Consider the following 14,380-nt stretch of genomic DNA (forward strand, 5'->3'; position numbering starts at 1 on the left):
AACCCTAAGACCAATGATGATTAAACAGAGATGGCTGAAGACTCGCAGAAGGGCCACCAGAGTTAGAAAAGCGAAGCAGGCTGCACAGAATTAACAAAGGAACACTAAGAGGGCAGAGCGGACACAGAATAAATGGACTAACCACAGGTTGAAAAAGGACGATAACGCAAAGATGCTCTAGGGGAGAGATCCTAGAGAAAGTGTATCCAACACCTGCAGCCATGGGGCTTCTGAAGAAAGCGCAACTGTTTAGCGAAAAGGCACTTGCCTGAGAGAGACTGGACAGAGGGAAGTTGAGTGGGAGAGCAAGAAACTGGGGGAGCCCTGAAAAAGGAAGCTGGAATAGCTCTTCAATGCAGGAAGCTTGAGAGGACACCAGTAGTCGGCATGGACCAGAGGACAAGCACTGCAGGTTCCAGAGGACGATGAGAACAGGACTGAAAGGTCAGAGCTTCTGGAACCCCAAGAAGCCACTTCAGATGCATTCCAGCATCCAACCTGTTTGGGTAAAACTAGTCACTGAGAGCTATTCTCTGTCACCCTACTAAACTCCGCACCCAATCTGGAAGGGTAGAAGCCTCAGAGGTAGGGAGTTTACCATGGGAGAGAGACAGTCCTATCTCTGGGAAGTTCACGTTCTAATACTCTAAGGAACCTACCACACACAAGTTACAAAACTGAGGAACAAATACCACCAACTAGTGCGAGTTAATATAGTCCTTGAAGTGTGAAGACAGGAAGAATGCATAATGATGTGCCACAGAGACCCGGGAAAATCCAAGTTGGGACTCTCCACACCTTAGGACTCAGCCCACTTGAAGTTTTCTCATCACGTGTTCACATGCCCAGATGGGGTCCTCAGTGCCCCATAGTAGCTCCTGCACTGCGGCTGCAATGACTGGGAAAAACCAGCACTGCTGGGAGGCCTGGAAGAGTCCCTCCCAGGAGAGCCCAGGAACTCAGAGGATCCTGGGGGCAGAACTTGCTCTCTACTGATCTTCCTCCTCTCAACAATGTCTCATCCTGTCCTCACAAGGTTCAAGATTCATGGCTTCACAACCTGTTTTGTGTGGTTCCCTCTTCAACTAAGTAGAGGGTCCTAGAGGATAAAAACCAGGTTTTCTCCACATCCTGCAGTGTTGGAATGTAACAGACACTTGTCACAGGTCAGGTACCTGGAGTGTTGATTAAAAGAATTTTTCCACAAACAGCAAATGCATCAAAACTTTTCCACTGGTATTCTTTGCCCTGTCACTTGCATTTCACACCCATCTATCGCTCTCTGATGTCCCATTCCTATACCCACCCTACCATATCCACCTCAGGTTGGGGAATGGGCCTACCTAAGCTTTGTAAAGAAACATCAGCTCAGCCCGCATGTGGGAACAATGGAAGGATGTGTGGCCCGAGAGTCTCTGGTGGGGGCAGAAGGAGGGTCTCCCCACACCAGGCTGGCCCACTGATAAGGATCCTTCCCTTCTCTGTCTCCTAACAGATTCAGATTAATGATCGCTCATTCCTAATTGTCAAATTTCTTTTCCTTCATCCTGTGTCTAATCACCAGTGACAGAAACCATTACGCAAATGAGAGCAGACGACTTCCCCCAACTGTTCGCGTTGGTAAAAACCTTGTAATTTAGAGCTCTGATTTGTAGGGGAAGCTGGTCTCCCCCAGGCATCCTGGGCATCTGCTCAACTGATGCCCAGAACAGCCCTTCCTTCCTCCCCTGAACTCCAACTCCCCAACAAATATTTGACTTCACAAAAGAACAGTTTCCCATATACCTGCTGATGTAAAAACGGGAGCCTGTAATATGGCTGACCTCCATTCAGGTCCAAAGCCCCACCTTCCCTTGGAGTGTCGCCTGCACACTGCTGGTCAGCAGAGGAGTAAGCAACAGAGCAGGCATGTTTCCTTAGCCGCAAGTAGAATCTGAGCCTTAAAAGCCCTAACTTAGCCCTAAGGGCAGGGAGAAGACTAGCTCTCTTCCTTGGAGGAAAGGAAGGCAGCAGAACATGAATCAATGTTCTTAGTTATTATCTAGAACTGGATCTTCAATCTTAAAGGTGCAAAAGCAAGCTGGGAGAAGTTATGGTACCTATTAAAGGACAAATAATGCACTGGGATCTAGAACTCAGTTTCCCCACAACTCCTAGCAGTCTTAACTCAGAACAAGGCTTCCCGACAGTTTTCACAAGAGGTCTTAAGCTGGAGCCCAAAAGAGCTTTTACCCTGAGCTGTAGCCTGTGCACCCTCTTGGGCACTGCCCAGTGTGGTGAGATCTGAGGACAGCCTGTAGGACAAGGCAGGCAGCAAGGCAGGAGAAACAAGTGTATGGTGGAAAGGGAGCAGCAGGGGCTCTGCAGTCAAATTAACACTAGGTTCAAATCCTGATTGCCACTCATCACTGACACCCCTCTGAGCCCATTTCTTTAGCTGTAAAATGGAAATACCTACCTTGCAGGATAGTGAGGAACAAAAATGAGAGCACTAGGCAGAAACTGTCTAATAATCAGGGTCACTACTGTATTACCCAAGGGTCAGCACCAATCCTGTAGAGGACCCTCCCCCCACCCCCAGTCGCCTTAGGTCAGATCTGTGCCAGCACAGTGCCCAGCCAGGAGCAGTGGAGGGCCACATGCCTCCCTGCTGCACATCGCCCACATCCCTGAGGGCTGAGCCAGGGGTGCAGGAGACCTCCTAAGGAGAACAAAAATAATCTGCTATCTTTCAAAGTTTGCTTGGGCTGAAGTTTATCCTCTGTCTGCCTTGTTTTCTTTGCTGTACTCCTCTTTCCCAAGAGATGGAGGGATGGAGATCACTGCAATCACATTTTCCAGCATTGGCTATATTTGAAAGAACTACACTTGAGAAGGTACCGTGTTTGCACACCCACGCTGCATCAGAGAACCCCAGAATGGGGTACTAAAAATAAACACCCCTACCCCAATACCCAAACAGGTGCACACATGCACACACATACATCCTCTCAGTCCATCAGTGCGCTGTGAACTGTAACTGTAAACTGAGCTTTGGGGGTTAGAGCCACAGCTCAGAAGCTGACAGTAAACCTTTGGCAAAAAATAAAACAAAACAAACAAAAAAACCCCAGAGTTTTCCAACTCCTCTTTCCTTCCAGAGAGAAGGGGCATGGAGATGGGAGTGGAGGTGAGAAGACACAGGACTACAGGGCCACCATACTGCCCAATTCCAGCGGCCCCAGTTCCACTGAATCATGTGACCGATGGCCCTCTGGGTTCTGCAGTACCCAGCTCCAAGCTGCAGCCCTGAGAGGGGTTCCCACAAGTAACAATGAACAGGAAAAGAAATTCCACTTCTGTGCTCCATCATCAGCTGCCCTGATTTTCAAGGGTGTTTGTGGAACACTACAGAGGGGTCTGGCAGAGGCGCTGGCTTTAAGAGGCAAGGCTGTATTTTTGTCCTTGCCCTGAGGTGGATGACAGGTGGCAAGCTGGCTGCCTAAGCTTGACCCCATTTCATTTACTTGGCCAGGAAGCTCCGCAGGAGTGGAGGATGTGGCCTGGGCAGGGAGGGTCACAGGACCTGGAGGCTCTCACCACTCAGCCTCAGGTAGGTTGCAGTGAGACCTGACCAGCGTCCAATGGCTAAAACTGAGTTTAAAAGCTTTAGGCTAGGCCAGGCAGTACTTCCCTGGGGCTTACACTGTGTGTCCCACTGGACAAGGTTAAGCAGTGGAGAAACTCAGTAAGCCAAGAGGCAGGCCAGTGTGGATGCAGACACAGATGCACGTGCGTGTGTGCACACATATCACACACACATCCGCAGAGAGGCTCATACCCCTAGAACCTAGAGAAGCCACTACTAAGAGAACTCCCCTGGTACTCAGCACAGGGAGCCGGAGCTGGTGCTGTAAGAGAGAAGCTGTATGTGTCTGCAATTTGGAACTTAGGCATAATCCTTGGCTCTCATGTCCCGAGGGTTTTTTCTATGTATGGCTTGAGCTGAAAGGTCCAAGTTGGAACTCTGATTCTCTCATAGGAAGGCTATCTAGGCTCTCAGAGGCAAGTCCCCCTCTCACTCTTCCCATGAAGAGTCCCAGTAACCATTCCCACCCAGCCTAGAGCCTGACTGTGAAAACCAGAAGGAGGCAGATTGACCTGGTGGTCAGGAGTGCTCTGGCCCCGCAGCCCAGATACAGTGGGCATCCGAGACCATCTCCTCTCTCTCAGGCTGAGGCACTGAGGCTGCAGGAGACAGGCCCAAGAGCCAGCAGTGGCATCCTGACTCAGAAGGAGAAAGCAAGGAACAGGTACACACGCGCGTGTGCATGCACACACACGCACACACATCCCGAGGGTGACAGACTGACGCACACAGACGTGATGACAACCAGAAGCTGGGACTCCACACACTGAATGCAGGCCTTAGTGGGGGCAGAGAGGGAAGATGCTGGGGCACAGAGGCAAGGGCAAGAAGTCCCTCCAAATGGGAGTGGAGCGCCAACCACCCTGCCTTGCCCCAAACACCTGCCTCCAGGGCCATGGCAGGAGTCCAGTCCATTAAGTGCAGCGTGCAATACTAGCGCTTGGAGTCTCCTGTCCTCATCAATGAAGCGGTGTGGACGGGCTAGCAGTCACCTGGCAGGAGGCCTCGACTCCTGGCAGGCTAGTTGTATCGACCCTTGATCATTGTGTTCAACAAGGGCCCCACCTGTGAAGAGACATGAGGAGCCAGTCAGAACTGCCTGTCCCCTGGCCCTGGAGCCAGACGTGGTGTGTCTGGAGGCATTCTATGTCCAACCAAGGGCAGGGACAAGGCTTTTGTTCAATCTTGTAAACACACTAACCTACTCTCTTCCTAGAAAATATTCCAGGACATGGCCCTCTCATCTGGGTCCCTCTTGTATATTACCTTCTCTCTCACAATACCCTCTAAATAGCACCAAACTGACATAAGGTCAGAGGATCCAATAATCCCCCAAAACCCAAGAGTGCCTGCATGTTTCTTAAATGAGCTTTAAGAAGGTTAAATGCCTCTGTATCCTGAAATGGTCACCTACATTTGGGGCTGGTGCCACTTTCCAATCCCACAGGTCCTCTGGATGCTGAGGCTATCCACGGGAAGAAGGCAAGAGCATTACAAATACCTCCCTTGGGTCCCCAGTGGGCCACTGGCACACCTGTGTGGGAAGCAGGTCTCAACATTACCTAGAGCAGCCTTGGCACAGCTGGGAGAGCGTGAGGAGATGCTTTACCGCTCGCTTCCCATTCCAGAAGAATCCCCCCAGGGGTCCCCAGCTGGCATACAAGCCCCATGGGGAACATTACCACTAGCATGGAACAGATTATAATTGATCCACCAGTCAAGCCCAGCTCTCACCAGAAAACAAAGATTTTCTGAACACGCCCATAACCTCTATGGAGAGAAAGGACACTGGATACTGAAACAGAGCTATGGAGAATGTGACATCAATCCTGACTTTCCCTGGTCACTCTGCCCACTGGGCCACAGGAGTGCCACCTTGGGGCAGCCACATACCTCTTGTGGGTTCCCCAAGGCCTCTCCAAGCATCTTCTCAATGTTTCTCATTATGGCCACTTTCTGATGGGCTTTGAGAGGATATTCAATTCTCTTAGGGGTGGGGGCCCCCTGCAAAGGAAGCAGCAGCTCAGGAAATGCCTTTAGCAGCAGGCTTCAATGTAACCCACCATTCTAGCGCCTTTACCCCTTCTAAGAAACTCAGTTCAATCCCACCCCTCTTCATCTCTCCAAAGACCTGGGAATCACTTTCAGAGAGAGCCAACCTCCCCACCCTGCCCCCAAATTATTACACCTACCTCACCCCAATCCCATCTAGGGAGGAAAAAAGAAAACCCATATTCACCTTATACCAGAAGTTCACAGTGATGGTAATCCCCCCATTTAGTAATGACTCTATGTGATGCCACCTGCAAGAAAATAAACATGCTCCTGTTTGCCACCAATATTCCTTAGAGAGAGATAGAAAACTAGGTAAAGTCCGGCTACAGCAAATGACAAGGACATTATCTTTACATTCATCCTGCCAAACACACCCCGGGACCAGAGGCAGTGGGTGTTCAGCTCAGTCTCCAAATACAGAAGAGCCAAGAACCGTTTCTTCAGCCTCAAGCCTCTGTGATCTCTTTGGACCTGAGGAATTGTCATCTTGTCCTACAGACTGTGTTGTCATTTCTCCCATGTTCAGTATGGTCACATCTGGATATGCCAACCTTTCTGTAGATCACATAAAACCAATCCTGCCACAACTTGGAAGGGACACAAATACAGCTTTCCGGGGAATGGGAAAGAAAGCTCCCAAAAAGCCCCCAGTCCTAACCCCCTCCTCACCAGTACATTGGGATGTAAAGAACATCACCAGGGCCAACCACTGTTTCATAACCAACCACGTTCTGGAAATTGGGGAACCTCTCGTAGTCAGGATTGTCAAAGTCCACCTGAGAGGTTCAAGAGAAAGAAAAAAAAAAATCAGTCAATCGCCAAATCTTTATTAATATAAACTGTGATGTGCTAGTTTGGTAGTGATAAAAAGATGGCTTTAAGAATAAAAGATGTGTTTAGAATTTATATCCGGCAGAAGACACCACACACATGTTAAACATATACACTCTATCTCAGAGAACGGTATAAGACAAGCCAGGCTTGAGGATTAAGTGATAAAGAATACTGGGCCTCAGTACTCCTGAGGTCAGAAGCCAATCATCACAGCTCACAGGTCAGAAAACCTAGTCATGGCCTGCAGACATGAGAAATGAGGATGCACCCTTCAACCGAATCTTCTAAAACTTTCTCCCACACACACATTCCTGTCAGCAAAAACTCCTACATGAAGTGGCTAGGCAGTTCTCTCAAGAAAGGAGAGGCCCTCCCTGGTTGGCCATAAAGTCAACCACATACTTCTTTTAGATCCAGGAAAAGACAATAAATGACATATGACAATTCTGTTCACCCTTCTCCTTATCAAAAAGTAGCAGCATCCATGACAACAGAAAGCAATTATTAAACCCAATGGAGACATACACGTTCAAACAGGGTGACCAGAGTCCACCAGCATCAGTGATGGGGTCTGCCCTCCAGAATTACCTCAACAGAACTGTTTATCCTTATGAACATCTAAGGAGGACCACCACAAGGGCCTGGAATATGTGAGCTACATGTGAAATTATCCTGAGTTTATCCACAAGGAAGGGGAAAGACATGCCAACCTTGGATCCCAAAGGAGTGCTACACCCTCCTCAGACCACATAAGCTCACCTGGCTCTGTCTGTCACATGGGTGATGAACAGGATATGGGTACAGGCACTCAAACTGATCCGGAGGGAATAAAATGCATCGCTTGTAGCCTTTTATCTGAGCAAAGAAGTTCTGCTGCTCATCATAGTGAGCAGGTGTCACATTTCCTGTAAGAGGAAAGACATTTTCTTATTCAGAGCGGTGGCTTGACTGCAGAGGCTAGAACACACAGCCCAGTGCTGGAGAGAAACCCAGCCTGCCCTCTCAGCTAAGGGTTCCTAATCAAAACTTCAAGCACAATCGGGGAGACTGCAATTACAACTCTCAGCAAATTGTTACACTTTCAGTGGGCAATAAGTTGTTCAGAAACCATCGCTAGCTAAGGGTTCACCATCAATCGGAGCAAAGCAGACTTTTATAAATGATGCTTCTGCCCTTACTGGAAGCAGCAGCACATCGAGATGATATTCACAAGTCTGGCAAAGTAATACACCGTGCATACTTGTTCGCGTCTTGACTATGGCAAGAATCAAAGGGTAACAAAACAGGAGTAACAAACAACTGAAGTGACTGGTATCAACAATGCATGAGTAACCATCTTTGATGAGGTTAATCAGTCACTTGAAGTTATATGAATATGTACTTGCTTTGAGTAGCTCTTCTGGAGCTCAAAGATTCTCAACATTTGTTCTCACTTCAACACATCTGTGGGATGCAATACTTCTTAGAGCAACACGGAGGCTGTTAATTGTCGTGGGGGCATGAGGAGCATATCAGATTCCTGAAATGCTGTATAATTTGAGTAAGGCGAATTATTCTAAATGCCAACCTGAATTAGTTCTGCACTAGTGTATGTTTGCTCCATCTACTCTTTGTAACTGGCAACTTATCTGTTGTTTATCCTTTGCACAATCCCTGAGAGCTGAGGGCCCTGTGCAGGGCACAGAGTTCAGAAAACATTCCCTGGTCCACCTGAGTGGGCCAAGACAGCCGCTTTCGTAAATGCTAAGAGTCCATGCGCATCCTCAGAGGAGATCTGCTCTCTCACCTCTACCTGAGGGATCCGCTTCAGTGCACGCTACCAAAGGACAGGAAGGCAAAAGAAAAACTTATAGCTAAGTAGGTCAGAACTAGCTCCTGGCAGGTTAATCAAGAGCTGGTTTCAAAGGGACAGGTGAGAGGTGCAATCCATAAGCTGCACTGCTAGAAATCTTTATTAATACTGGTAGCAAAGGATCCAAAACTGAAGAAAGAACAAAGGAGAGACTTCAGAACCCAGTGGTGAATGACAACAAATAACTACTCTGCTTCCTTGTTTAATCCAATTTATTCACCATTTACTAGGTACCTATTATGGGCCTGGCCCTGGGCTAGTGCCAGAAATAAAAACAAGAACGAGACAATGACCCTGGCCAGTAAGCAGCTCTCCTTCTTTTGTACTGGAAGCCTCTTGTTCTTTTGAACTGGAGTTCAAAGGCCTCTCTTCTCATTCTATTGAAAAAAGAATGAACATACTCACATATTTGCTTGTGTATACATAAAATCCTCTAACAGTATACACAAGCAACTAACATTTGGTACCTCCAGGAAGGGTTATCGGGAGGCTGGGAAATAGGAGTGGAAGAGAGATTTATCATTACACACCTACTTATACCTTTTGAATTTAACTCCATAAATATATTAACATTCAAAAGATAAGGTTCAATTTATACTGAAAAAGTAAGCTTTCCTCTTCTACTGCAATAAAAAATCTTCTGAATACAAGCAGATCCAATAGATAAGAACAGTATTTCAGGAAGACCCCTCATACCTGAGTATACATGCTCATGCAGCAACTGAGGAAGGGAAAAGAGAACTAATTTTCTTTTTAAAGTGCGGGAAACCAGCTTAATCATTTTACATATGTTATCTCTTTAATCTTCATAGTGATTTATAAGCTATTCCTGTCACAGGAGAGGAGACTGAGATTTTAAAAAGTTAGATGACTTGTTCAGAGTCATAAAGCAAATGAGTGAAGACAAGCCTGGAAATCAGATTTGTATGACTCCAAGCTATGCTGCTTTCTGAAAGATTTCTTACCTTCCATGCCAATGAGCAGTAGGTTGGATGTCAGTTGTCCCCAGCCACGCTTTCCCTGTTGCTTATTAATCCAGTTCCAGTTAAAACCCAAGAAGTCCATGACGATCTTCCTGCCCACAGTGTCATTGAGTGTTTGCTGCAGATACAACCTATGTTTCCCAAGAATAAAATCCCATTAGTGCACATACACAGTCCCTTGGCATGGCCTCCCCACATATGGAAATCCAAATCCACACCAGCACCTCCCACAGAGACCAGCTGCAGCCATGCAAGTGTCAACCAAGAGAGATTCTCACAGAACTGAATCCTTGCCTGTCCTCTGAGCTCTGTTCAACACCAAACTTGCTATTTTAAAAGAACATAAACTCTATACCAAATGTGAGGTCTGAAGATCTAGATCAAGATCTTGATCAAGATTTAGACCAAGATCAAGAGTTGCATGCTCTACCAACTGAGCCAGGCAGGTACCCCTAAAAGAAATTATACTTAACCTTTTCTGGGTCACAGCATAAATCTAAGAATCCAAGGAATGTTTCCATAAAAATGCACATACACACGAAACTTTCATACAATTTCAGATTCCTCAACACCTATTCAGAGTCTAAAATGATTATTCAGCCTTTCTCTAGAAACTCTCAGAGCCTCAGACATCCTCTTTGGCCCTCGATGGCCTTTATGATAGATCGTATTACAGTTCACCAAGATCTAGTTCCCTCCCTGTGGGAGAGTTAATTCTCCTATATCCCCTTGAAGCGAAGCTTGCTTATTCAACTTGCTTTAACCAATGATATGTCCACAAATATGACTTATGTTGCTTCCAAACTGTAATTTGAAGAAGCAGTACTCACTATCACCACATCTCTCTCCCTCTGCTAATCAACTGCAAGGTTTCAGATAGTAGCTCCTGGGTCCCAAAATAAGGAAGATGACATAAGAGCAGAGCCTCCATGTGACCTACGATGGACATGGATGGACATGTAGCAGGACTGTTGTTATAAACCTTTGTTGTTTTGAGTCACTGCCTCTTTCTTGAAACCTAGTTTATCTTAACTAATTCAGCCACCTCTCTGTAGCAGCCTTCTACAGCTGAAAGACTCACCAGGCTTTCTGTAGACCCAATCACGGAGGAATATCAGAAATCACTTAAGCGATGTGAAAACCCAGACACGTGCTCAAGTCCCACAAGGGACATCAATAAAAGGGCAAACATGAAGACAAAACACAAAAGCAGCCCTGTTCTAGTCCCAAGAATGTTACTTCAAATGGCTCAAAAGTATCTCAGTGCCTAGAATCAGGATGTTTAAGGCAATATTAACTAGAAATCTTGGTAAGTTGTAAACACTAGCTACCTTTTGGGGGACAAAGAACCCTCAAGACTCAAATGCAACCTTTCCTCAGAAATTATAAAATATATCATATAAAAATATATCATATATAATTATATATGATATATATCATATATAATTATATATGATATATAAATTATATATATGATTTATATATTTATAATTATTATTTATATATAAATATTTATATATTTATAATTATATATATTTATATATATTTATATATATTTATAATTATATATATTATTTATATATATATAAATTACATATATGATATATAAAATATACCATATAAAAACTTTGAGAGGCAGAACACTCACCAAACATGAATCCAAACAACTCCTATTACATCAGAACAGTAAATAGTCAAAAGAGCTCAAAGAGAAACTATAGAATTCTTTGAATCGTAACAACCCGTACAATTCCAAAGTGGAATTGGTCGGTGGTAAAGTAAGCTGGTCAGGCAAAACTCATGCATGGGAAAAAATTTTTCTTGAATCACTCATAAAAACTACACTCATAACTTGTACTTAGTAAGGCAAACTACTCTCCCTATAGGAGGTAAGAAACTTGAAGTGATTGAGGAACCAGGACTCAGGTGTCTCATCTCATGCTCCTTCCAGCACAAATGCTCATGCAATGGAATTACACTCCACCAGCACCATTTAAACCGACCCCTCTCTCGCAACCCTGGGGATGTGTGGATGTGTGCACATACACATGTACATGCTATGTTAAATTTGAGGAAACTTAAGCAGAAGATGACTTACACTAGCCTTTGTAAGACATAAAGAACTGATCAATCACAGCTGTAACCCTAGAGACTCTTCTTGGTCAAAGTTCTAGCACTATGATAACTGCTAAGTGTTAGGAAGACATACAAACACAAAAAAGATATTTCAAATCCATTCATGCAGCCATAGGCTGCTAACAGTGTCAGGAAAAGAACTGAGGCAGGAGATTAAAGGAAGCCCAGGGCTGGACATCAAGTGTGAGATGGAGATTGTCATTCACCATGAAGTACTCAGTGAAAGCAATTCCCCAGAAGCGATGTTACAGTGTGGAACTGAATGCTGTCTGGGACCTACCGAGGAGGCTGGCCTCGCATATAAAGATGAAAGCACAGAAGAAGAGTCACTTCTGAGTGCGTCTTGTGTTTGCCATCTCTAGTATAATGTGCAACTCCGTATCAACCGAATCTGATCTCCCCTAATCTAGGGGACCCTGACACCCTTCAGCCAAGAATTACAACAACCTATAAAAATTTTTTAGCTTTAATTGTACCCAGCCAGCCCAATATTTTAGGACACAGGGTGAAAACTGGCAATCTTGGGCTAAATCCAATGACAGCTGGTTTTGTTTGGCACCCCGCAGCTTTTTTAAAAATTTGAGTTAGCTGCCGAGGTCAAAAAATGTTAAATAAAAATCCTAATTTCTGGGGCACCTGGGTGGCTCAGTGGGTTAAAGCCTCTGCCTTCGGCTCAGGTCATGATCCCAGGGTCCTGGGATCGAGCCCTGAATCAGGCTCTCTGCTCCGCGGAGAGTCTGCTTCCTCCTCTCTCTCTGTCTCCCTGCTTACTTGTGATCTCTGTCAAATAAATAAATAAAATCTTTTAAAAAAAAATCCTAATTTCTGGCTTCTCTTGAAAATGAGAGTATCTGGCAACCCAGGGACTGCACTCCTAACTGGAAACAAGAGTCAAGTAATGACTTCTCACTCTGAACATGGCACATGCTTTCAGCTTCATTGTCGTTTTCACCCAGACATCTCTCGTTTTACTCACCTACTTAACCCTTCTAGGCAACTGTGACTGTCACTTTGTGAAGACAACAAAGAATGACAGAGTGACAATTCAAGTCTAATCATTCTCTCATCTCTCAAACTAGGGAACTCACCCAACTCCTCCATATGCTCAAACAATTACAAGACAGGAAAAAGGATGCCCTAGATTCAATGGGAAGCCACAATCTGGGAACTTACCTCTCTTCCCCTCCTTGCTGCTGTATATCCTGCAGTTTCTCAACAAACTCATGAAATTTCATTTCCTCCCTGTTGGACCTGGGCTTAAAGTTTTGGAAATTGGCCATCTTCTTCTCATCATAGTACAAAAACTTGTGGGTGCTGGCACTGTACACAGAGAAGTCTCCGTTGCCAATGTTCTCCTGCAGGTATTCCAGGTCCCATTTCAGAGCAGGATACACAAGATTTGTGTCTGTCAGCACCACAGGCTCCTAAGTGAAATCAACAAGTGAAAAAAACAAATGAAGTCATCCCAAGAAGCTGGTGGATTCTTGTCCCATGACTCCAATCACTTCCCTACTTCTGAATACTTTCTCCTGTTAACAAGCACAAACTCCTTTAAGTTCCATTTCTCCTCGTCTCCCTCTCCACCCTCCCTTAGGCCCTATCCACAGCCCTGACAGTCCCCCACTTGTATCATCATTCGCCTTTGACCTCTCCTCTCAACCTGGTCCCTTCCCCCCCCTCCCCTTCAGACCGAGCCCCGCCTCCTACCTCATTCTCGATAAGCTCCTCCGCCCGGGGGTCGCTCTGACTCAGACGGGGGATGGGCCGGGTCGGAAAGCTATAACTACGCAGCTGGGACTCATCCCAGGCGAGCCCCGGAGCTTCGGCCTCTTCTCGGGGTTCTCCAGAGCCGGAGGCCACAGCCTCCGTCGCCGTCGCCGCCGCCGCCATCTCCGTCGCTACAGCCGGCCCCACCGGAACCGGAAGCTCCGCCCATTCCGGACAAAACACAACGGAAACCATAGAGATGGACGCGCGCGAGAGCGGTCCAGAGACACAAAGAACGCGGAACCGGGGCGTGGGGGAGCGCCTCCTAATGGTGACCTACAGCTTTACACCCTAAGCTGTGCCCCTGAAATCTTGGAGCGCAGAGGTTAGACCCACTGATCACCTGGTTAACCAATACACCAAGTATTATTGCTGCGTCAGTGTGCCCAGGCCTACACAAGAGCAGAGAAGGAGCCCAGTTTAGCGGGGCATTAAACTGTACAGTCGTGGATGGGGAGAGAAGCAAACTCTTGACCTACCTAAGAAATCAGAAGGAAAAGCAATTGTCAGATTGATAGATGTTGGGGAAAGGTTGCTCTGAAGGCCTAGACAAAAGATATAATCCATAGAATGGGAGAAAATATTTACAAAGTATATAGCTGATAAGTGACTTGTATCTAGACTATATAAAGAATTCTTACAACTAAGCAATAGAAAGTCAAACCAATTCAGATGAAAGACTTGACTACACAATTCCCCAAAGAAGATATCATGGTCAATAAGCACATGAAAAGAGCCTCAACATCTTTAGTCATCAGGGTAATGCAAATCAAAACCACTATGAGATACCACTCACAGCCCCTAGAATGCAGAAAAATTGGGAAGCTCGTATGCTGCTGGTGGGAATGTAAAATGGTGCAGCTTCTTTGAAAAAGTTTTATAGTTCTGCAGAAAGTTAAACACAGAGTTATCCTATGATTCTTTCTCTTCTTCCTTTTATCTTTTCTTTCTTTCTCTATCTTTCCTTTCCTTTCTCTTTTTTTCTTCCTCCCTTCCTCCCTCTCTTTTCTTTCCTTCTCTCTTTCTTTCTTTCTTGATCCAGCTATTTTCCTGCTAGCAATACACTGAAGAGAATTGAAAACAGACATCCACACAAAAAGGTGTATAAGAATGTTCACAGCAACA

At 45.7% G+C, this 14,380-nt stretch overlaps 1 protein-coding gene across 2 annotated transcripts in view; it reads right to left on the reverse strand.

Annotated features, from left to right (window-relative positions):
- The window catches only part of HIF1AN (hypoxia inducible factor 1 subunit alpha inhibitor), a 70,991-nt gene extending 57,588 nt beyond the window's left edge, over positions 1-13,403 (reverse strand). The window contains exons 1-8 of one of the 2 annotated variants that reach the window (XR_013967939.1): positions 13,196-13,403; positions 12,662-12,912; positions 9,335-9,483; positions 7,277-7,422; positions 6,353-6,459; positions 5,868-5,931; positions 5,522-5,632; positions 4,514-4,693 (exon numbers count right to left, since the gene is read on the reverse strand). Coding sequence is in view for 1 of the 2 variants with exons in the window: in XM_080823254.1 (XP_080679380.1) it covers positions 4,649-4,693; positions 5,522-5,632; positions 5,868-5,931; positions 6,353-6,459; positions 7,277-7,422; positions 9,335-9,483; positions 12,662-12,912; positions 13,196-13,378 (1,056 nt within the window). In the remaining variant the exon portion in view is untranslated. Of the gene's footprint in view, positions 1-2,828; positions 4,694-5,521; positions 5,633-5,867; positions 5,932-6,352; positions 6,460-7,276; positions 7,423-9,334; positions 9,484-12,661; positions 12,913-13,195 lie in introns of those variants that run through there. The other variant, XM_080823254.1, reaches the window with a different exon arrangement.
- Between the last annotated feature and the right edge of the window lie 977 nt (positions 13,404-14,380).

Source organism: Martes martes (genome assembly GCF_963455335.1).
Source record: "Martes martes genome assembly, chromosome: 14".
Lineage (NCBI taxonomy): Eukaryota > Metazoa > Chordata > Mammalia > Carnivora > Mustelidae > Martes > Martes martes.